At 50.6% G+C, this 22,405-nt stretch overlaps 3 protein-coding genes across 3 annotated transcripts in view; 2 read left to right on the top strand and 1 right to left on the bottom strand.

Annotated features, from left to right (window-relative positions):
* Positions 1–3,828, top strand: part of SFXN4 (sideroflexin 4) — a 36,892-nt gene extending 33,064 nt beyond the window's left edge. The window contains exon 14 of the mRNA XM_073595785.1: positions 3,518–3,828. Coding sequence (XP_073451886.1) covers positions 3,518–3,595 — 78 coding nt within the window. The 3' untranslated portion in view covers positions 3,596–3,828. The remainder of the gene's footprint in view (positions 1–3,517) is intronic.
* A 288-nt stretch (positions 3,829–4,116) lies between these two features.
* Positions 4,117–13,252, bottom strand: DENND10 (DENN domain containing 10). The gene is made up of 9 exons (XM_073595784.1): positions 13,136–13,252; positions 12,248–12,444; positions 11,593–11,672; positions 11,317–11,465; positions 10,372–10,483; positions 10,179–10,279; positions 9,768–9,875; positions 8,404–8,498; positions 4,117–4,488 (listed from the first exon to the last, which is right to left on the bottom strand). The coding sequence occupies exons 1-9, from the start codon at positions 13,170–13,172 to the stop codon at positions 4,312–4,314; spliced, it is 1,056 nt and encodes a 351-aa protein (XP_073451885.1). The 5' UTR covers positions 13,173–13,252; the 3' UTR covers positions 4,117–4,311.
* The window catches only part of EIF3A (eukaryotic translation initiation factor 3 subunit A), a 35,821-nt gene continuing 26,622 nt past the window's right edge, over positions 13,207–22,405 (top strand). The window contains exons 1-6 of the mRNA XM_073595783.1: positions 13,207–13,361; positions 19,935–20,125; positions 20,329–20,465; positions 20,548–20,711; positions 20,797–20,996; positions 21,089–21,297. Coding sequence (XP_073451884.1) covers positions 13,313–13,361; positions 19,935–20,125; positions 20,329–20,465; positions 20,548–20,711; positions 20,797–20,996; positions 21,089–21,297 — 950 coding nt within the window. The 5' untranslated portion in view covers positions 13,207–13,312. The remainder of the gene's footprint in view (positions 13,362–19,934; positions 20,126–20,328; positions 20,466–20,547; positions 20,712–20,796; positions 20,997–21,088; positions 21,298–22,405) is intronic.

The following is a 22,405-nucleotide window of genomic DNA, read 5'->3' on the forward strand; positions in this document are numbered from 1 at the left end:
AGATCAGCAGGTAAGTATGATATCTTTTATTTTAAAGAAAAAATAATACCCTTTGAGTCTTTTGGCAGCAACTTGGATAGTAAACAGTTCAACATTACTGCAAAAATAAAGAAGGAAGACATTCCAATCAGCAAGAAATATACTGCTTGCAGATCAGTAGATGGTTCCAGAGGGGAGAGATGATAGGGAAATCACAGTAAGAAAATTGACAATAAAAGTTTGTGCAGCCCCCAATGTGTTAAGCATACAGTACACACACACACTGGATAGTTGCAGCAGGTGGGGGGATGTGCCACTTCTATGCACTCACCCCTCACATATATCAAGCATGACAGGCTCTCACCTCCGGAGCACTCCTACCATCCCCCCTCCTCTCCTCACAGCTCGTTTCCTGAAGCCTACCCTATGCCTGCCTCATCCAACCACTGTTAACACAGCTGCAGTGATCTCGGTGTTTCTCAGCTCCGTGCAGTGATCTGTGTCTCAGCTCCGTGCAGTCTCAGCGCCCGCCCATCAGGGAGATGATCGGTGTCACTGTCCAGATATACAGATCCCAGAGGAGGGGGAGAGCATGGGTGGGGGCAGCACTCTGACATTACATTGTCCGTTCAGGAGGGAGAAGCACCAGGCGCAGCCAGCCGATCGGTGGCTTGTCATTCCAGCAGACACTGCTGTGCGAGGGGGAGGAGCCGGAATGACGTCATGCATAATCGATTATGCCGGGTTACCGCATCGATGCCGAATCGGGAAGGGTATAATCCCGATGCATCGATGCGCCGATCATTTTCAACACCCCTACTAGCAAATATAACCCCTTCAACTCTTAGCATTCTTCAGTCTGTAGTATGCAATACCAGGAGCAGTGCTCATAATCACAGAGTGGGAGGGGGGGAATCTATGTTCCTCCCAAGAAAAAAGATTTTACAATGAGTACAAAAATCCTGTTTTCTGTATCATTCATTGAGGGACACAGGATTCTGGGACAACAGAAGTCCATCAGATAGGTGGGTAGTGCAGTTACACAGGCAAACAGGCCCCCAAAAAAAGAAAGTGTGGGCAACTTGCAGAGCTGCCTTGTGACACTTTGCATGCAAAACTGAAATGGACAGACGCCAAATCATCCAATTGGTGAAACCTTGAGAAAGTGTATACAGAAGTCAATGGGCAGTCTTAGAGACATGGAAAACTGAGCCTAATGGCGAAATAGCGCTCACAGATTCAGTAGAGTAAGCTTTCAAAAGGAAAGCCGGGAACATAGAAAAGGCGAAACTGGAACCGAAGGATGACCCTTCCTGGACCCATCCGAAATGCCTAACAGGGAATCTGTCTGACAGAACGTGCGGCTGAGAGATCCACACGGAATGCTCTGACTACATTTGGGCAATGAAGGGAAATCTCCTTTTGGTTAAAGCGAGGTTCCCGCGACCATTCCTATTTTTTTTTTTTTTTTTAGTCATTCAGACACTTGTACAATCATAAAGTGATACTCACTGTTTCGGTTTCTTAAATCTGCTGCTGTCCGTTTTCAATAAGTATTTATAAAAATTGATCCTGGCTGTTCCCATCTTGATTGTGGGCGTGTGAAGCCCACAAGCATTGATTTCCGGGATCCGGTGAATGCTGAGCTCCCAGCATTCACCGCTATTTCCCGCACAGGCTCAGTGTTTACGGCGAGCAGTGCCCTAAAATTCAGGGTTGCCATCACAACGGGTGGCGTCGTAGAAAGTTCCCGCCCTTTGTGATGGCAACCAAACCAATAAAAAAAAAAAAAGATAAAGCAAAGCTCAGTAGGGGAGAGACCAGCATGTATACAGGTAATGAAAACAAAGCTGAATAGCAGAATTTGATTAGCAAAAACTAAAAAAAAAGGATATTTACTTTCACTTCCTCTTTTGAAATCCCGCGAGAACTCGCGGGAGGCCTCCGCAATGACTCCTGGGAATAATGACACGAGCTCCCAGGAGACAAAGCGGCACACAGGAAATTACGTAATACCCGCAGAATACCTGCCCATATCCTCAGTGGACTCCTACAGGAAGCAGAGAGGGACATGGCAAAAATACAGGTACAAAAGAAAAAAAAAAAAAAAAACCTCCGTTTATAACTGAATACATTCCTGGCATGTGATTGAGCAAAAGATGTAAAATAGGGTGGAACTCCGCTTTAAATAGCACCAAACAAAAGGATGGCAAGACAATATCCTCAGTAAGGTGAAAGGCCTTCCTTCCAAAGGCGGCTTCAGCCTAGGTCTCAAAACTACTCTATTCCTGTGAAGAATCAAAAGAGTTACTTACAGGACATGGCCACCAGTTCAAATACCCATCTGGCAGAAGTGATGGCCACAAGAAAAACCATATTCTGAGTCAAAGACAAAAGCAGTAAATTAGATCAAAGGGAGGCCTTTGAAGAACCAACAGGACAAGGTTCAAATCCTATGGAGGCAAAAAAAGAGCCAAAAGAATGACACCCCTTACAAAGGTGTCTTTAATTAAAGGGTGGGACATCAAAAGCATCTGGTACAGGACATCTAATGCAGAGACCTGAACCTTGATGAACTAAGGCCGGCCATAGACTGTTCTAATCTCAGGAGGTTCAGCAGGAACCGGCTGAGAATCGAAATGTGTGTGTGTGTGTGTGTGTGTGTGTGTGTGTGTGTGCAGGCCGATTGTACCAAGTTAATTGATCAATTTGGGTACAACCAGCCTGCCCCGGATTCACTTGCGATTATTGCTAGCGGCTGCTGTAGACACTAGCTATCATCACTATCTTCTCCCCCATGCCGGGAGCTGACAATTGCTCAGCAGGAGGGATTCCTATCAGGAAATTTTTTTTGCACCATTTATGGCTTGCCTAAGGACCAAGCACTGATCCACACCCATATAACAGAAGAGAAAATATCTGTTCCTTAGGGACAGAAAGACAATCTTCTCTTCCCTTGTGTGCCTGGCTCGATTTATAATCTAATCATTATTTCTGTAAAAAGCAATGCCGCGTACACACGAGCAGTATGTCCTTCAGAAAAAGTCCAATGCGAGCTCTTCATCGTATATTCCGACCGTGTGTATGCCCCATCGGACTTTTTCCGTCTAAAATTCTGACGGACTTAGATAAAGAACATGTTCTAAATTTTTCCGACGGAACTAATTAGTATCGGGAAACCCGATCGTCTGTATGCTGTTCTGACGGACCAAAAACTACGCATGCTCTGAAGCAAGTACGAGACGGAAGCTATTGGCTACTGGCTATTGAACTTCCTTTTTCTAGTCCCGTCGTACGTGTTGTACGTCACCGCATTCCGGACGGTCGGACTTTGGTGTGACCGTGTGTATGCAAGACAGCTTGAGCGGAATTCCGTCGGAAAAACCTTCAGAGTTTATTCCGACGGCAAAACCGGTCGTGTGTACAGGGCATTAAAGTTTATCTCTATGAATTCTATATGCTGATTTTTAGCATACTGTATATTCAGGTCATATAGGAAGTTTTGCTGTTCCATTCTGATCTCTTCATTTTGTTTTAGATCAAGAGAGACAATCTTGAGGATGAACTAAAAGAGAAGACATCAGCCTCAGAACTTTTCTACCATCGTGGACTCTGAGTGCCAAGTGGCTGCTGGACCCGTAGAACTTGCAAGGAGAGATACCTGGGCAGAAGGCCTCTCCTCTTGCAGCATAATAACGCCAGACCAGGAAGTACGAACTGCTGACCTTAAATGGTGAATTTGTGATCATATATGACTTTCTGAACTTCTGGGACTACAAATCCCTCATCTGTCACTCCTTATTGAGTGATCTTTTTTTTTTTCGTCTCCAATAAAACATTTTCTAGACAGCTGGTTACAAATTCCTCTCACCTTGAACCGAATTTCCCTCCTTGGTTATCCCTTCCCTGATCTCCCTCAAAGACCTCCTTTACCTCCACAGATCTCTATAACCTTCTCAGCTTCCTGTCAAGATTTCACTGATCTCCCTCATCCTATCCCCTGGTTGTTTAGAACACACAAGGCTGTGATACCACAAGATCACTCCTAATGCAGACAAGGCTCTAGGGTCACAGATCAGTCCTGGTGTAGAGTGCTGATGTTTTCCTGGCTGGGGATATAAAGAACATGACAGCATGTACTGAGAATACAAACATTTTTATTATGAGAAATCACTGGCCATCCAGTCTGGCCAAAACAAACCGTGTTTTGCTGGTAGGTAAATCCACTGTAGATCCAGTGCTCTCTGGAATGTCCTGTCTGCCAGGCGCCTCTAGGTGACGCACAAAATGGCTACTGGTCCCGTATCACACTCCATCAGGTCTGTCCTTACATCACGTCAGTAACATCTGCTCAGCCGCTGCCAGATGCATCAAGAAATTTTCTGTAGCTGGAGGGAATTTCTTCTGCCTGAGCTGCTCCAGGTTTAAAGTTGGCCTGTCACGGTCTCCCGTCTCCTGGCTGAGCGAAGACAGAATAGACAGGATCTCTCTGGTTTTCACACAGATATCCTGCAGAGAAGAAAGGAGTGAATGTAAACAAAGCTGGTCTGCTCTACTCCCCACATGGCCACCTAATGATCTAACTACACCAGCAGGAATAATCTCATTCCTGATCCTCCAGGTTGAGTACTTTCCAAGTCACAAACCAAGAACAAGAGAAAGTTAGAAATCCTTATATGCATCTATGTTCTGGGAGATTGACTCAAAACATGGAAGCCAGAGGGTCAATGTGACAGCCAGGCAACTAGAATTTTCAGAAGGAGAGTCCATGTTTTTCTCTGACTGGTTCACTTTAAAGCATATCTAAACCCAAGGGCAAAAATGGATAGTATTGCTTACCGGTCCTTAGGTGTGGCGTCTGCATTATTTTTCTTTTTTTACACTCTTTTCCCTTTAATATACCCCGGTAATCCTGCCATTAACTCAATTCCTGTCCTAGAGTGACAACCATACTGAGCAGCATTGTCACCCTAGGACAGTGAGGGAGTTTTGGTAGTCCATGGCCTGTTATCAGCTCACAAGATTTCTGCCTGGATAAACAGTTACTGTATTTTTTTGCACTTGTTGAACACATATAATAAAACACTTTCAATGGTATATTTACCAAACCACAGGGGAGCAAATGAGAGAAATTCATTAAGAGTTTACACACACTTTAAAAGAAGTGTGTTTTTTTTTTTTTTTTTTTTTCCAGAACCATACTTACGTAGCTGGATGTGGCATCTGTCCCCCGCCGGCTCTAACACTGAGAACCGAACGATTAAACACCGTCAATCACTCGGTTCTCATGGCTCCCTGAGTAGAGAGCTACTGCTCTGCCCCCCCCTCCTTGCTCACTGGAGCGCTGGGATATAGAAGGGATGGGAGTGGCCGGTGTCTTGCCGAGAAATCCGCCGACGGATAAGGACCCCCCCTGTACTGCGCTTGCCCAGTACGAACGACTACAGAGCCGCCTTAAAGTCTCCAAAGTTGAACAGCTGATCGTCAGCTCTACACGGCGCCTATGCACTGAGTCCAGGTTGAAGCCCCACTATCCAAGTGGACACAGAGTTAGAATAAAACTATGCCGAGCGAAACGAGGCTGTGCCCGGAGTGAGGCGAGCGAAGTGAGCCCGCGAGGGGGCCCTGTTACAGGCGCCGTGTACAGCTGACTCACAGGTGTTCGGTTTCGGCTATTTTTGGCGGCTCGTACTGTGCAAGCACTGCGCCTGCGCAGTACAGGGGAGTCCTTATCCGCCGGGGGGAACTTTCTCGGCAGAACACCGGCTCAGGCTGTGTTGGTCGCTGAGAGGCGGAGCGCCAGTCCAGGCATGTGGGTGGATCCCAACTATATGGTCACGGTCTTGCCCGAGCCTGGACCGGCTCTGTGACGTCATCAAAATTCAGCCCGCTGTCTGCTGAAAATGGGTCACAGGAGTGCAGAATAAACTGAACCCCTGTGATCCACAGGAGAAGTACTGCCAGATGAGCTTTGGCTGTACTTCTCCTTTAATTCCCCATCCCCAGCAGAATTTACTCACTGTTCCTCTGTGCCCATGCTGCTGATTGGATGAGGGAGACATGTTCTGTACCTCTCTCAGTGTCAGAGAGCACTTAGAGGGAGAGGGAAGAGAAGCTCCAAGCAGATTCTTGGTGCAGTACCGTTTTAATAAGCAAAAATATAAAAATAGCCACTCACAAAAGGTGTGTACAGAGCAAGTGGTAAGGTTTAGAGCAATAACGTTCTGCCTGCAGGGGGCTATTAATCCATGCCGCAGTAGCGGCTCCAGAGAAGGTGGATGTCGGAGGATGCTGGGGAGCAAGCGGTCAGAGCCTGGAGCTCGGTCTGTCAACCAGGAGGGGAATAGCTAATCGGGACGTGTTTCGGGGGCAAGCCACGCCTCCTTCCTCAGCCTGGAGCCCCCACTGCGGCATGGACTAATAGTAACACCCCCCCCCCCCCCCCCCCCCCCCGCGAGCAGGACATTATTGCTATGAGCCTTACAAATGCTCTGTACACAGCTTTGTAAGTAGCAATTTTTATATTTTTACTCTTTGCTTATTAAAACGGTACTACACCAAGAGTCTGCTTGGCGATTCTCTCCTCTCCCTCTTGATTTGCAGCGTGGAATTCCCAGCCTGTGTGGATTACAGCAACCTTGCATCCTCCTTGGAATGCGTCACTGGGTTTTAACCTTCCAGGCTTATTCCAGTCATTTAATTCCTGGACTTTACACCCTATTAAGCTTATAATCTATACCCTCTGGTCTATTGACATCCCCACAAAGAAGGGTAGCATTGTTTGTCAGAGAGAACCTATGCATGTGTAGTCTGAAAACCAGATATAGCTGCACCATTGAATGTTATGCATTCTTAGGGTGTGCCTACCAAGTCTATCTGAGAACCAGGCAATACAAAATGCTGGCCATGCATGTGCAGATGAGTCGGATAGATGTCATCATTCATATGCAGTGCAGGCAGCCCCACCCCCAGTAAACACAGCCACAGCTGTGCACATAGGTGGCTCAATAAGGCCGTGTTATCACAGCAGCAAATGAATGAGGAACCTGAATGGAAACACTGCTATGGGACAATCTACACCTTTAGGAGTTTTCCACCAAACAAAGAAGCCATCACTGATCCGGGCTGCAGGACTTATGCAAAACCCAATCTTCACCCATCACAGTGTGCTTGCCCAGAGAATCATGAATATGGATATGCCCATGTCCTGTGATGTGCGATTAAGAAATTGTCTAAAGATAATCAATCATATATCACATCCCCTCCTGCAGCTTGGGATAACAGCTGAGCGGCTTCTTAGCCGCATCGGTTGTTATCCCAAGAAAGCCAACCATTGGCTCTAAAAAAAACAGTACCGGGTTGACGCGTGCAGCTGCAGGCATCACCCCGGTACAGCCCCTTCAAACCGAGGCCGCATATTTGCATACAGTCAGCAGCAGTGGACTGGGAGCGGCCTGCCGGCAGTAGGTTGGCAACCCCTACAAAGCCCCACAAATTCTTGTTAAGTCCACCTAAAGCAGCTTCTTATTATGGTGCGACAATGGTACTGCACTGCTCCTAAACTCAGAGCAGAGTTGCCATTCTCATGCAAGCTGCGCTTGTTTAACCCCTTCCCTCCGATGTAACATATACATGTGGCCCCACTGGACTGGGCATTTTTCTGTATGGCTGCATATATGCAGATCTCCCTTTGTGCTGGGAGCGCGCCGCACAACGCGCTCCCAGCACAGACACCGGGGGTTTGACTGAAAGGCTCGGGCCCCGTACTAACAATTGGGATCCAGAACTCCTGATCCAGGTCACCTGATCGCTGTGGTAGCCTTCGATTGGGTACCACAGTGATCAGTCAGGAAAGATACTTTGTATCTTTCACTTTCCTTGCAGAGAGGAAAAAAAAAAAAAGTGTGTTAAAAAAAATAAAGAAAAAATATCTAGATTTGATCTAGATTAGTGCCAGGGTTAGTGTTTGGGTCAAGCAAAGGTCAGGTTCAGTATATTTTGGGCAGGATTTTTTTTTGTTTTTTTTAATTAGCATTAGCGCCAGTGTGTTTTAGGTAGAGCAAAAAAAACAAAAAACAAATAAACAAATGTACTACGGGTACAACAAATAACATACACATATGTAGCATCACTGCGATCGCCAGCAGCAGGATAATTTATTTTGGGTTGTTCTTTGGTGGTAGGTTATCATAGTAACAAAAAATATACAGCTAAATTAAAAAAAAAAAAAAAAAGTGGTCCTAAAGCTCAGGTTTTATTGACGAGCCTTGTGCATCCAATAGCTAAATTTGAGACCTGTTTAGACTGCCACATAGGAGCCTTTAAATGTATTTTAAAGTGCACTTAAGGTATGCTAAAGTAACCTCCTAACTGATGTTTGTGTATGTCACTTTAGAATGCCACAGTGCCAGCTGCATCCCTTACCTTAATCACCTGACTCTCCGTTTTATTTGAATCCTCTGCGGACTGCACCAATAACTGTCCAATTTCCTTGTGTAGTTTGCCCAATGTCAGCGCCTCTGTGGGGGGAGAGAGACACAATCAGCTCAGGTGAAGCACAGTACGCCCTATTCTGACTGTCACCTTGCTTGAACTGGATACTTTTATGTAGGATTTAGGTGAAGGGCCTCTTTACAGATCCCAGGAGTGACATAAATATCTCACCAGTAGTCATATTGTTGTTCATACACCAGAGATTAGAGTCCTGAGATCTGTCCAGTTTCAACCTACTCTCTATGTGACTGGCACAGAAAACCTTAGAAGTCGAGCTCCTTTCTGTGAAACTCTAGTTCCTTGGTTGTCATTCCAGAGAAAGTCAGGCGATGAGCATTGTGAGAAGATCAGCTATGGTGGCCCCAAAAGGAGCCTGAAAAAGGGAGTACAAGGGATCCATGGGAACAAGGAGTGCACAAGATAGCTGGGGACATGGGGTACACAGGATTCTTGGGGACACAGGGTATGCAGGATTTCTGGGCATACGGGGTACATGGGATTATTGGGAACACGGAATGCACAAAAGATTGCTGGGAACACAAATTAAATAGGCTTCCTGAGTTACAGATCCCAGGAGTAACATAAATATCTCACCAGTAGTCATAGTGTTGTACATACACCAGAGATTGGAGTCCCGAAATTGTCCAGTTACAACCTACTCTCCCCATGTGACTGGCACAGGAAGCCTTAGAAGTCGAGATCCCTACTGTGAAACTCTAGTTCCTTGGGTGTCATTCTGGTCCTGCATCTACAGTTATTCTTGAGTCACTGCCCAGAAATAAGTACCAGGAGCTCTGACATTCTGGCAGGCTTGTTTGGGGCCAGGAAGTAATGCAAGTCAGGGGATGGGCATTGTGAGAAGATCAGCTATGGTGGCCCCAACAGGAGCTTGAAACAGGGAGTACAAGGGATCCATGGGAACAAGGAGTACACAAGATAGCTGGGGACATGGGGTACACAGGATTCCTGGGGACACAGGGTATGTGGGATTTCTGGGAATATGGGGAACATGGGATTGCTGGTAACATGGAGTTTACAGAATTTCTCTGAACATTTAGTATATTGGATTGTTGAGAACACGGAGTACATGAGATTGCTAGGAACGCAGTGTACATGGGATTGCAGGAAACTGAGTGAAAAAGATTGCTAGGAACGCTTGGTACACTGGATTCCTGAGAGCAAGAAGTACATAGGTTTGATGGGAACATGGTATATATTATTCTACATGTGCCAGACACAGAGCAGGAACCCCGCAGGCCTGGAGAGGATGATGGCCCCCGCAGGGTAAGGTTTACCTTTGGCGCTGTGAGAGATGGAGACGGTGTTCTCTGCCAGATTCACAAAGACGTCGTATAGATCTGAGCGGTTACTGACCTCAGCCTCGTGAAATCCTGCAATATAACCTGAAGAAAGGAAATGTCAGAGACCGACCTGGAGACCCTCACAGAGGTGAGCACATTATATGTGGCCCCCACCACTAAGGTGAGAGGACAACATGACCCCTGACAGTCAGGTGAGAAGACCACATGATTCCCACGCCGACCTTTCACCTCCCCATCATTAAGGTGAGAAGACCACATGAGACCCCCCTAGTCAAGTGAGAGCAATGCGTGACCCCCATTGGTGACAATGTAACCCCTGACAGTCAGGTGAGAAGACCACATGACTCCCCCCCCAGCTGGGTTATAGGTGTTATCTGGTCTTACCTGAGACACATTTGAGAGGGTCAATCTCCTCTGGAGTCAGGTGGACGTACGGATGGAGAATTGACCAGTCCTGCCGATGCCACACCAGAGCTGGGAGAGACCTAAAACAAAAAGAATGTCAGCCCGGAATGCCCCCACAATAAAGATCACTGTCTAATCTTCTCCCCTCGTGCCCTGCCTGTGAGAGGAGTACCTGCTAAATTCCAGCACCACCTCCACTTTGGGGTGATAGACAACAATACGCTTCTTCAGCATCAGAGCCGTGTACAGAATGACTGACTCCATCCCGAACTGCAACACCACATCTGTAAGACAGAGCCAGAAGCTGTAAAGAACCCTTTCCACTTAACCTTCCACAATATGGCCTTCAAGTGCCTCGCTCACTGATCCTCTCAGTTTAGCCTCCAGCTACCCCTTCCACTGAGCCTCTACCTAATTTCAGCTCGGACCCCCCCCCCCACACAACATGGCCTTCAACTCCCCCTCCCACTGAGCTTCCCCCAAATATGGTCTCCAACTATGCAACCTCTCACTGAACCTCCACCCTAATATGACCTTCAACTGTGCCTCCCACTAAGCCTCCCAATATGGCCTTCAACTGTCCCTTTCCATTGAGTCTCCACTCAATATGGCCCCCAATTATAGGGCCTGCAACTGTCGCTCCACCCAATATGGCCTTCAACTGTCCCTTCCCATTAAGTCTCCATTCAATATGTCCCCCAATTGCCCCTCCCACTAATAGGGCCTGCGACTGTCGCTCCACCCAATATGGTCTCTTCCACTGAACCTACACTCAATATGGCCTCCAACTGCCTCTCTCACTGAACCTCCACCCACCTCTGTCACTAAGCCTTTGCTCAATATAGCCTCAACTATCCCTCCCATTGATCCTCCACCCAGCGTGGGCTTCAAACTTCCCCTCTCACTAATCCCCAACCCAATATGGCCTGCAACTGGTTCTTCCACTGAGTCTGCACCCAAAATGACCTCCAACTGCTTCTCCCACCGAGTCTAAGTGCTCAGGAAACTCACCATCACAAGCAGATGCCCCCTTTGGTCAGAGACTAGCCCTCCCAATAAGCATGCACTCACTGTGGAGTCTGGTTCAGGTGGAAGTGGGCTGTAGAGCTGGACATACCTTTCACAGATCCAGACATGAAGGCTTTGCGCTGGTCATAGTCGCGGCACAGGAAAGTCCCATTGTCTTCGCTCTGACAGGTCCCCTTGGTGAATACGGAGATGTAGGTCTCCACCATGGGCACTGGACTGCCGTGCGTCTCGTAGATTCTGAGAGAGGAAACGCTGGGTGAGGTCGGAGCTCCGCCTTACTGCCCATCCGCCTCCCCGACTCCATCCAAACCAGAAGTGGAAGTGGGCGGAGACACAGCAGATTGTCAGAGCGTCACACACATACCGGCTGAGGATCCGCCCAAACACCGCATACTTCTCCGGGTTAAAGTCCTTCGCTGTCAGAACTACACAGAAATGTGTCACCTGAGGAAAGAGAAGAGAGTCAGAGGACGGCCGCCACAGGGGGAGGGTCGGAGGACGGCCGCCACAGGGGGAGGGCCGGAGGACGGCCGCCACAGGGGGAGGGCCGGAGGACAGCCGCCACAGGGGGAGGGCCGGAGGACAGCCGCCACAGGGGGAGGGCCGGAGGACGGCCGCCACAGGGGGAGGGCCGGAGGACGGCCGCCACAGGGGGAGGGCCGGAGGACGGCCGCCACAGGGGGAGGGCCGGAGGACGGCCGCCACAGGGGGAGGGTCGGAGGACGGCCGCCACAGGGGGAGGGTCGGAGGACGGCCGCCACAGGGGGAGGGCCGGAGGACGGCCGCCACAGGGGGAGGGCCGGAGGACGGCCGCCACAGGGGGAGGGCCGGAGGACGGCCGCCACAGGGGGAGGGCCGGAGGAAGGCCGCCACAGGGGGAGGGATGGAGGACGGCCGCCACAGGGGGAGGGCCGGAGGACGGCCGCCACAGGGGGAGGGTCGGAGGACGGCCGCCACAGGGGGAGGGTCGGAGGATGGCTATGATACTGTGGCCCCCAGGATGTGTGTGTGAGACTTACCTTGTCCAGTGAGGAGCCACCCTCTACCCGGGTGAGTGTGATGTAGAACCAGGTCCTCCGGTGCTGGCCGTACAGGAAATTGTAGAGAGGACGCTCCTCCTCCTGCAGGCAACATTTCTTAAGAAGAAGCTTTCGCAACTCCACCGTGACAGACGGGTAACACCAAACCCACAGGGTGTCTCCATTCTGGTCCCTCTCTGGAGTAAGAGGAGAGAGGGGGTGTCAAATATGGGGGTTACATACAGAAGAGGGGGAGGGAGGATCACATACGAAAGAGGGGGGGGGTCACATAAGGGGAGGGGGGTCACATAAGGGGAGGGGGGGTCACATATGGGGAGGGGGGTCACATATGGGGAGGGGGGTCACATAAGGGGAGGGGGGGTCACATAAGGGGAGGGGGGGTCACATAAGGGGAGGGGGGGGTCACATATGGGGAGGGGGGGTCACATATGGGGATCGGGGGTCACATAAGGGGAGGGGGGGTCACATAAGGGGAGGGGGGGTCACATAAGGGGAGGGGGGGTCACATATGGGGAGGGGGGTCACATATGGGGAGGGGGGGTCACATATGGGGAGGGGGGGTCACATATGGGGAGGGGGGGTCACATAAGGGGAGGGGGGGGTCACATCAGGGGAGGGGGGGTCACATATGGGGAGGGGGGGTCATCTATAGGGAAAGGGGTTACAATGGGGGAGGGGATGACATATGGGGGAGTCACATATGTGGAAGAAGTCAGACATGGGGGGGACATATTGGGGGTGATATAGGGTGGAGTCGGACTCCCTCCCATGTCGGGGTGGAGCCGGCACCGATAATAATAATAACAATGGAGGTGATATCGGTGTCAGAACACCCTGACTGTATCAGTCGGTCGGCCGATAACTCACCGATTAGAGCGACGCTACCCAGCCCCTCCGCCGCCATCCCGCTCCTCCCCCTTGGGGCGGGCCCATGTGACGAAGGCAAGTTCCCGCCAGCTCCGCCCCTTGGAGCGCAGGAAGTGACGTACCCTTAGGCCTCGCCCCTCCCCTTTCTCCCGGCGTGGTGTACGATCATCCGCCGCCATGCCGGCCTATTTCCAGCGCCCGGAGAACGCCCTGAAAAGAGCCAACGGTAAGTGATCCAACCGGGGGAGGCCGACTTGGTGATCCCCTGGATCCATCCCTCTTCCCGGGAATCCGCATACCAATAGACGGTACTAATCAATGCCGGAGGGGGGAGCCCAGCAATGACGGCCTCCATATTCCTCTGTGCGGGGCCCGAACAATCCTATCCCACCACTACCGGAGGGGGGCCCGGGAGAGGAGCCTGGAGTACAGGGGACACGTGGATGGGGCCCGAGGGGGCACACGGGGAGAGAAATAGATGGAGCACAGAAGACATATGGGGGACTGAGTGTAGGGCGACAAAGGGGGGAGGGGTGCAGAGTACACACCGGGGATAATAGTGGATGCAGTATAGAGAAAACAGCTAATAGATTGGCGAGGGATAACAGATGGGATACAGGTCACAGGGACATATGGGGGGGAGTAGATGGGGTACAGGTGATAATAGGGGCATGTGGGGGGCAGTAGATGGGGTACAGGTGACAATAGGGGCATATGGGGTAGTAAATGGGGTACAGGTGACAATAGGGACATGTGGGGGGCAGTAGATGGGGTACAGGTGATAATAGTGGCATGTGGGGGGCAGTAGATGGGGTACAGGTGATAATAGGGGCATATGGGGTACAGGTGACAATAGGGACATGTGGGGGGCAGTAGATGGGGTACAAGTGACAATAGTGGCATGTGGGGGGCAGTAGGTGGGGTACAGGTGATAATAGGGGCATATGGGGTAGTAGATGGGGTACAGGTGACAATAGGGGCATGTGGGGGGCAGTAGATGGGGTACAGGTGATAATAGGGGCATATGGGGGTAGTAGATGGGGTACAGGTGACAATAGGGGCATGTGGGGGGCAGTGGATGGGGTACAGGTGACAATAGGGGCATGTGGGGGGGCAGTAGATGGGGTACAGGTGATAATAGGGGCATATGGGGTAGTAAATGGGGTACAGGTGACAATAGGGACATGTGGGGGGCAGTAGATGGGGTACAGGTGACAATAGGGACATGTGGGGGGCAGTAGATGGGGTACAAGTGACAATAGTGGCATGTGGGGGGCAGTAGATGGGGTACAGGTGATAATAGGGGCATATGGGGGTAGTAGATGGGGTACAGGTGACAATAGGGGCATGTGGGGGGCAGTGGATGGGGTACAGGTGACAATAGGGGTATGTGGGGGGCAGTGGATGGGGTACAGGTGACAATAGGGGCATGTGGGGGGCAGTGGATGGGGTACAGGTGACAATAGGGGCATGTGGGGGGCAGTGGATGGGGTACAGGTGACAATAGGGGCATGTGGGGGGCAGTGGATGGGGTACAGGTGACAATAGGGGCATGTGGGGGGCAGTGGATGGGGTACAGGTGACAATAGGGGCATGTGGGGGGCAGTGGATGGGGTACAGGTGACAATAGGGGCATGTGGGGGGCAGTGGATGGGGTACAGGTGACAATAGGGGCATGTGGGGGGCAGTGGATGGGGTACAGGTGACAATAGGGGCATGTGGGGGGCAGTGGATGGGGTACAGGTGACAATAGGGGCATGTGGGGGGCAGTGGATGGGGTACAGGTGACAATAGGGGCATGTGGGGGGGCAGTGGATGGGGTACAGGTGACAATAGGGGCATGTGGGGGGTCAGTGGATGGGGTACAGGTGACAATAGGGGCATGTGGGGGGCAGTGGATGGGGTACAGGTGACAATAGGGGCATGTGGGGGGCAGTGGATGGGGTACAGGTGACAATAGGGGCATGTGGGGGGCAGTGGATGGGGTACAGGTGACAATAGGGGCATGTGGGGGGCAGTGGATGGGGTACAGGTGACAATAGGGGCATGTGGGGGGCAGTGGATGGGGTACAGGTGACAATAGGGGCATGTGGGGGGCAGTGGATGGGGTACAGGTGACAATAGGGGCATGTGGGGGGCAGTGGATGGGGTACAGGTGACAATAGGGGCATGTGGGGGGCAGTGGATGGGGTACAGGTGACAATAGGGGCATGTGGGGGGCAGTGGATGGGGTACAGGTGACAATAGGGGCAAATGTGTTACAGGTGACACTATGGGGTACACGGGTGACAGGGACATATGGGGGGCAGTAGATGGGGTACAGGTGACAGGGATATATGGGGGGCAGTCGATGGGGTACAGGTGACAGGGATACATGGGGGGCAGTAGACTGGGTACAGTTGACAGTAGGGACATATGAAGGGGGAGCAGTAGACGGGAGTACGGGTGACAGGGACATATGGGGGTCTGTAGATGGGGTACAGGTGACAATAGGGGCATATGGGGTACAGGTGACAATAGGGGCATATGGGGTACAGGTGACAGTAGGGACATATGGGGGGCAGTTGATGGGGTACAGGTGACTGTAGGGACATATAGGGGGCAGTTGATGGGGTACAGGTGACAGGGATATGTGGGGGGCAGTAGACGTGGTACAGGTGACAGTAGGGGCATATGGGGGGCAGTAAATTGGGTACAGACGACAATAGGGACATATGGGGGGGGCAATTGATGGGGACAGTCGGTGGGGTACAGGTGACAGGGACATATGGAGGGCAGCAGATGGGGTACAGGTGACAGGGACATATGGGGGGCAGTAGTTGGGGTACAGGTTATGGGGGGCAGTAGATGGGGTACAGATGACAAGAGAGATATGGGGGGGGCTGTCGGGGTAGAAGTGACAATAGAGACATTTGGGGGGGCAGTTGATGGGGACATATTGGGGGCAGTTGATGGGGTACAGATGACAATAGGGGCATACGGGGTACAGGTGACTGTAGGGACATATGCTGGGCAGTCGATAGGTGACAGTATGGACATATGGGGGCGGGCAGTAGATGGGGTACAGGTGACAGTATGGATATATGGGGGCAGTTAATGGGGTACAGGTGACAGTAGGGACATATGGGGGTGGGGGCAGTCGGGGTACAGGTGACAATAGGGCATATGGAGGTCAGTAGATGGGGTACCGGTGATGGGGACATATGGGGTACAGGTGACAGCAGGGACATATGGGGGGCAGTAGATGAGGTACAGGTGACAGCAGGGACATATGGGGGGCAGTAGATTAGGTACAGGTGACCAGGACATATGGGGGAGGGGCAGTAGATGGGGTACAAGTGATGGGGACATATGGGGGGCCGTAGATGGGGTACAGGTGATGGTACATATGGGGAGCAGTAGATGGGGTACAGATGACAATAGGGACATATGGGGGGCAGTTGAGGGGGACATAGGGGGGGGGCAGTAGATGGGGTACAAGTGATGGGGACATATGGGGGGGCAGTAGATGGGGTACAAGTGATGGGGACATATGGGGGGGCAGTAGATGGGGTACAGGTGATGGGGACATATGGGGGGGGCAGTAGAGAGGAGCACAGGGGACATAGGGGGGACTGAGTGTAGGGTGACATAGGGGGGACTGAGTGTAGGGTTACAAAGGGGGGACTGAGTGTAGGGCGACAAAGGGGGGAGGGGTGCAGAGTACACACCGGGGATAATAGTGGATGCAGTATAGAGAAAACAGCTAATAGATTGGCGAGGGATAACAGATGGGATACAGGTCACAGGGACATATGGGGGTGTAGTAGATGGTGTACAGGTGACAATAGGGGCATATGGGGGGCAGTAGATGGGGCACAGGTGACAATAGGGACATATGGGGGCAGTAGATGGGGTACAGATGACAATAGGGACATATGGGGGGCAGTAGATGGGGTACAGGTGACAATAGGGACATATGGGGGGGGGCATTTGGGGTACAGGTGACAATAGGGACATATGGGGGTACAGATGACCATGGGGGACATGAAAAATATGTATCAATAATGGTGCCCTGTGGGGATGAGAACATATAACAAACAGCTGCCCCTTTAATAGTGAACAAATTGCTAAACTGTAAAATATTGAAATAAAAGATTTGGCGCTATACATGTTCAAAAGAAAACTTTGCACAAAGAATAATTATACAATGCATCAAACCTTAATGTGCACACTAATGAAATAAATAGTCATAATAGCAAAAAGTCCAAAAGTGATAAATCCCAGCACCAAATTGAAAAGCTCTGAGATAAAACTTCTAGTTCTTCCACCTCGAGTGCTCAGTATGAAGATGGCCACTCACCACCAGAGATGTTTGACCCCTCTTTACAGGACGCTCAAAAACAGCTTTTGGAACACCAGATTGATTCCGCTAAAGGCATAAATCCACTCCAATGGCCACTCGCGATGGAACTAAGATGTAAAAAATGACTCTACAGGAGACACGGATAAAAGTCTCATAGTGTAGTAATTTTTAATAAAGTAAAATAAAACAGCAGCAATAATGAGTGTACCTGCTATTATCTCTGGTGAGTGGCCATCTTCATACTGAGCACTCGCGGTGGAAGAACTAGAAGTTTTATCTCAGAGCACTTTGATTTGATGTTGGTGTTTTACATCCTAGTTCCATCGTGAGTGGCCATTGGAGTGGATTTATGCTTTTAGCGGAACCAATCTGGTGTTCCAAAAGCATTTTTTTGACCGTCCTGTCAAAAGGGGTCAAACATCCCTGGTGAGTGGCCATCTTCATACTGAGCACTCAACATTCAATTTGGTGCTGGGATTTATCACTTATGGACTTTTTGCTTGCTAGTATGACAATTTATTTCATTGGTGTGCACATTTAGGTTTGATGCATTGTATAATTATGCTTTGTGTAAAGTTTTTTTTCAACATGTATAGCGCCAAATCCTTTATTTCAATATTTTACATATGGGGGGCAGTAGATAGGGTACAGGTGACAGTAGGGACGTATGGGGGGCAGTCGATAGGTGACAGTGAGGCCATATGGGGGGTAGTAGATGGGGTACAGGTGACCAGGACAAATATGGGGGGGGGGCAGTAGAGAGGGTACTGATGACAAGGATATATGGGGGGGCAGTAGATGAGGTACAGGTGGCGGGACAAATGGGGGAGTGCAGTAAATGGGGTTCAGGTGACAGGGACCTATGGGGGGGGTAGTAGATTGAGTACAGGTGACAGTAGGGACCTATGGGGAGCAGTAGATGGGGTACAGGTGACAGTAGGGACATATGGGGGGGAGGCAATCGATTGGGTATAGGTGACACTAGGTACATATGGGGGAGGGGCAGTCGATGGGGTACAGGTGACAGTAGGGACATATTGGGGGGAAGGCAGTAGATGGGGTACAGGTGACAGGGACATTTGGGGGGGGGGGCAGTACGACATACAGGGGAGCAGTAGATGGGGTACAGGTGGCAGGGCATATGGGGGGGGGGGGGCGGCAGTAGATGGGGGACAGACAGTATAAGACCTCAATAGGGGACAGGGACACATGGAGACTACAGATAGGGATACAGAGTACTCAAGGGTGGAAGATAATAGACGCAGTACAGCGAAAACATTGTGAGACAATAGAAGGGGTACAGAGGGTACATTGGGGGGGGGGGGACAGTAGATGGAGTACAGGGGATACCTTGTGGGACAGTGGATAAGAGGAGAAATATGGGGTACAGGGAACAATAGGTGTACTACAGGGGGGCAGTAGATGGAATACAGAGGACAGGGGGGGGGGTTGTCAGTAAATGGGGTACTGGGGACACATGGAGGAGGGGAGACTGTACAGGATAGTGTACAGGAGACACATTCGGGGGGGTTGGGCAGTAGATGGCAGATCAGACGGGGGGGTGGGGCGCGGCTGACAAAACGGGGATGCAATGGGGTATCGTGGACACGGGTAACAGTAGACACATGGGAAGAGGGACAGTAGATGGGGTACAGGTGATAAAGACAAATTGGGGGGGGGGGGGCTGTGGGTGCAGGGACCACATGGGGGAACAGTAAATGGAGTACATGGGGACTATAGATGGGTGTACGATGTACACATGGGGCAAGATAATGGATGCAGTACAGTTAAAACTTAGGGAGAGAGTAGATGGGGGGGGGGGGGGTGTCAGCTGGAGGGAGTGGTGGGACAGTGGATAAGGAACGGGAGAAATATTGGGGGCAGTGGGTAGGGTATGGGGGACACATGAGTGTAGTATAGGGAACATCCATGGGGGCAGTATATGGAATACAGGGAACACATGGAAGGTGGGGTCAGTAGCTAGGGTACAGGAGACACATGGGAAGGAGGACAGGAGATGGGGTACAGGTGACAATAGATAAGAGACAGATGACACGGGGGTGGGGGGCAGATGGGTGTCGTACAGGGATTAATGGGGGCAGTATATGGGGATACAGAGTACACATGTAGGATGATAAAGCAATATAGAGAAAACGTTGAGCGACAATAGATGGGGTACAGGGGACACCTGTGGGGGCAGTAGATGGACTACAGGGGACAAGGATGGGGGGCAGTGAGTTGGGGTGCAGTGGACACACGGGGGGTAGTAAAGGAAACATCCATGGGGTACAGGGGACACCTGGGGGCAGTGGATAGGGTAGAGGGACATGTGGGGTACAGGGGACACATGGAAGTGATAATGGATGTAGTAGATGGAGGGTGGGGGGCGTACAGGGAGTACACATGAGAGGGATTGGTGTCTCATGGGCTCTGATTCTTGGCGTGTCTCCACAGAGTTCTTGGAAGTTGGGAAGAAGCAACCAGCATTGGACGTTTTGTACGACGTGATAAAGAGCAAGAAGCACCGAACATGGCAGAAGATCCACGAGCCAATTATGCTGAAGTACCTGGAGCTGTGTGTGGACCTCCGCAAGAGCCACCTGGCCAAGGAGGGCCTCTACCAGTACAAGAACATCTGCCAGCAGGTGAGGGCACCAGCCAATCATTGGCCTGGGAGGGAACAACCCGTAGCTGTCCTGCCAGACACGAGTGGACTGTGTGTGACTGTGGTGGGGGCATTTAAAATGTAAGCTGCTCTGGTGCAAAAACTTATGTGACTGGCTCAGAGTTCTCTGTACAGCACTGCAGTGTTTATCAGAGCTATAAATGTTGTCTTGTTGTCGGATAGGTTAACATCAAATCTCTGGAAGATGTGGTCCGGGCCTACCTGAAGTTGGCAGAGGAAAGAACTGAGGCTGCTAAGGAGTCCTCCCAGCAGATGGTTTTGGATATTGAGGATCTGGATAATATTCAGACTCCGGAGAGGTATGGCAGGAAGGTGAAGTTGGTGACTGGATCATCTCCTGATTTGCTCTGTAAGGTGAACTCACATCTTCTTTGTTTGCAGTGTCCTCCTGAGCGCTGTGAGTGGGGAAGACACTCAGGACAGGACTGACCGGCTGCTTCTTACACCATGGGTGAAGTTTCTCTGGGAATCGTACAGACAATGTCTGGATCTTCTACGAAACAACTCCAAGGTGGAGCGTCTGTACCATGACATCGCCCAGCAAGGTGAGACATTCTCTGGAGGTCCTTGTCCTGTATCCGATGTTCTGGTGGCATTCTATTATGACCTGACCGTTCTTTTTGTTTGCAGCCTTCAAGTTCTGCCTGCTGTACACCAGGAAGGCTGAGTTTAGGAAGCTGTGTGACAATTTGAGGATGCATTTGGGTCAGATTCAGCGGCATCACAATCAGAGCACCGCCATCAATCTGAACAATCCAGAAAGTCAGTCCATGCACCTGGAAACCCGGCTGGTCCAGCTGGACAGCGCCATCAGCATGGAGCTCTGGCAGGTGTGTTTGGGGTTTCCCTATGACCTTCAAACCTTGATGCTGCTCATGCCAGTCTCCTTATTTGAATGTTTTTTTTTTTTTTCTCTTTGAAGGAAGCCTTTAAAGCCGTTGAGGACATTCATGGTCTGTTCGCCTTGTCTAAGAAGCCACCGAAGCCCCAGCTTATGGCAAATTACTACAACAAGGTCTCCACCGTGTTCTGGAAGTCAGGGAATGCCTTGTTTCATGCCTCCACCCTACATCGCCTTTACCATCTGTCCAGAGAGATGAGGAAGAATCTGACTCAGGAGGAGAATCAGAGGTAGGTGAAGTCATGCTATGATGTCTCGCACATGTCATTGTCTTCCTCTCTCTCTGTGGGAGTTTGGATATTTCTCATGTGCCATATTAAACTGGAAGGAAATTAGCAGCGCAGCTTCTGTGGTGCTTGCCGCTGTCAGTCACCTTCGAACATGTACTGCCATGAGATCTGGGACTCTGGCTGCCATCTGGACTCCGTCAACCATTTATGTCTATGTATTGACTAGTTGGCAGACGAAAGGCAGGTATATGACGTGGTCTACAGGCAGGCACAATCACACTACAGTAATCGCCAAGTTCTCCCTCCTGGATTGCTAGGCAATTGCTCCTATCCTTTGAGTGGCTGTTGAGCAGTCTGTGGACAGGGATATGATGTACAGACAGTGGACATGTAGAGGCGCTGTTCAGCTCTAGTCCCCGTTTTGTTGTGTACACACGGCCGGACTTCCCGACAGAAAAAGACCGATGGGAGCTTTCGTTCGGACATTCCGACCGTGTGTATGCCCCATCGGATTTTTTCTGTCGGCATTTCCGAAGGACTCGGCTATAGAACATGTTCTAAATCTTTCCGTCGGAAATGCGGACGGAGTTTAGCCCGTTGGCAAGTCCGGTCGTGTGTACGCGGCATTAGGAGTACTCGCGTGTACTGGTGGCTACACTGGGCTCCAGGGAGACACTGCAAAGTAGTGCAGTCAGCATTTTTTTTTTTTAAATAGATCTTCTGCAGTATGGATTCACCTAGGAAGAAAAGTGGCCGAGCATACACTGTGTGCACAATTATTAGGCAAGTTGTATTTTTGAGGATTAATTTCATTATTGAACAACTACAGTGGGGTACGTCAATGCATGCAATGGAGCATTATCATGCATAAATATCATGGTCTTCTTGAAAGATGCAGACTTTTTTTCCTGTACCACAGCTTGAAGAAAGTGTCTATTAAAAACTGGTAGTAGCTTTGGGAGTTGATTTAGAGTCGATCTTCAACCCGAAAAGGTCCAACTAGCTCATCTTTAATTCCAGTACCCCACCTCCACCTTGGTGGCATCTGAGTGAAAGTGGATTTCTTTGCCCTCTACTGATCCAGCCACCGGTCCGTCCATCTGGTCCA

Source organism: Aquarana catesbeiana, linkage group LG08, assembly GCF_042186555.1.
Source record: "Aquarana catesbeiana isolate 2022-GZ linkage group LG08, ASM4218655v1, whole genome shotgun sequence".
Lineage (NCBI taxonomy): Eukaryota > Metazoa > Chordata > Amphibia > Anura > Ranidae > Aquarana > Aquarana catesbeiana.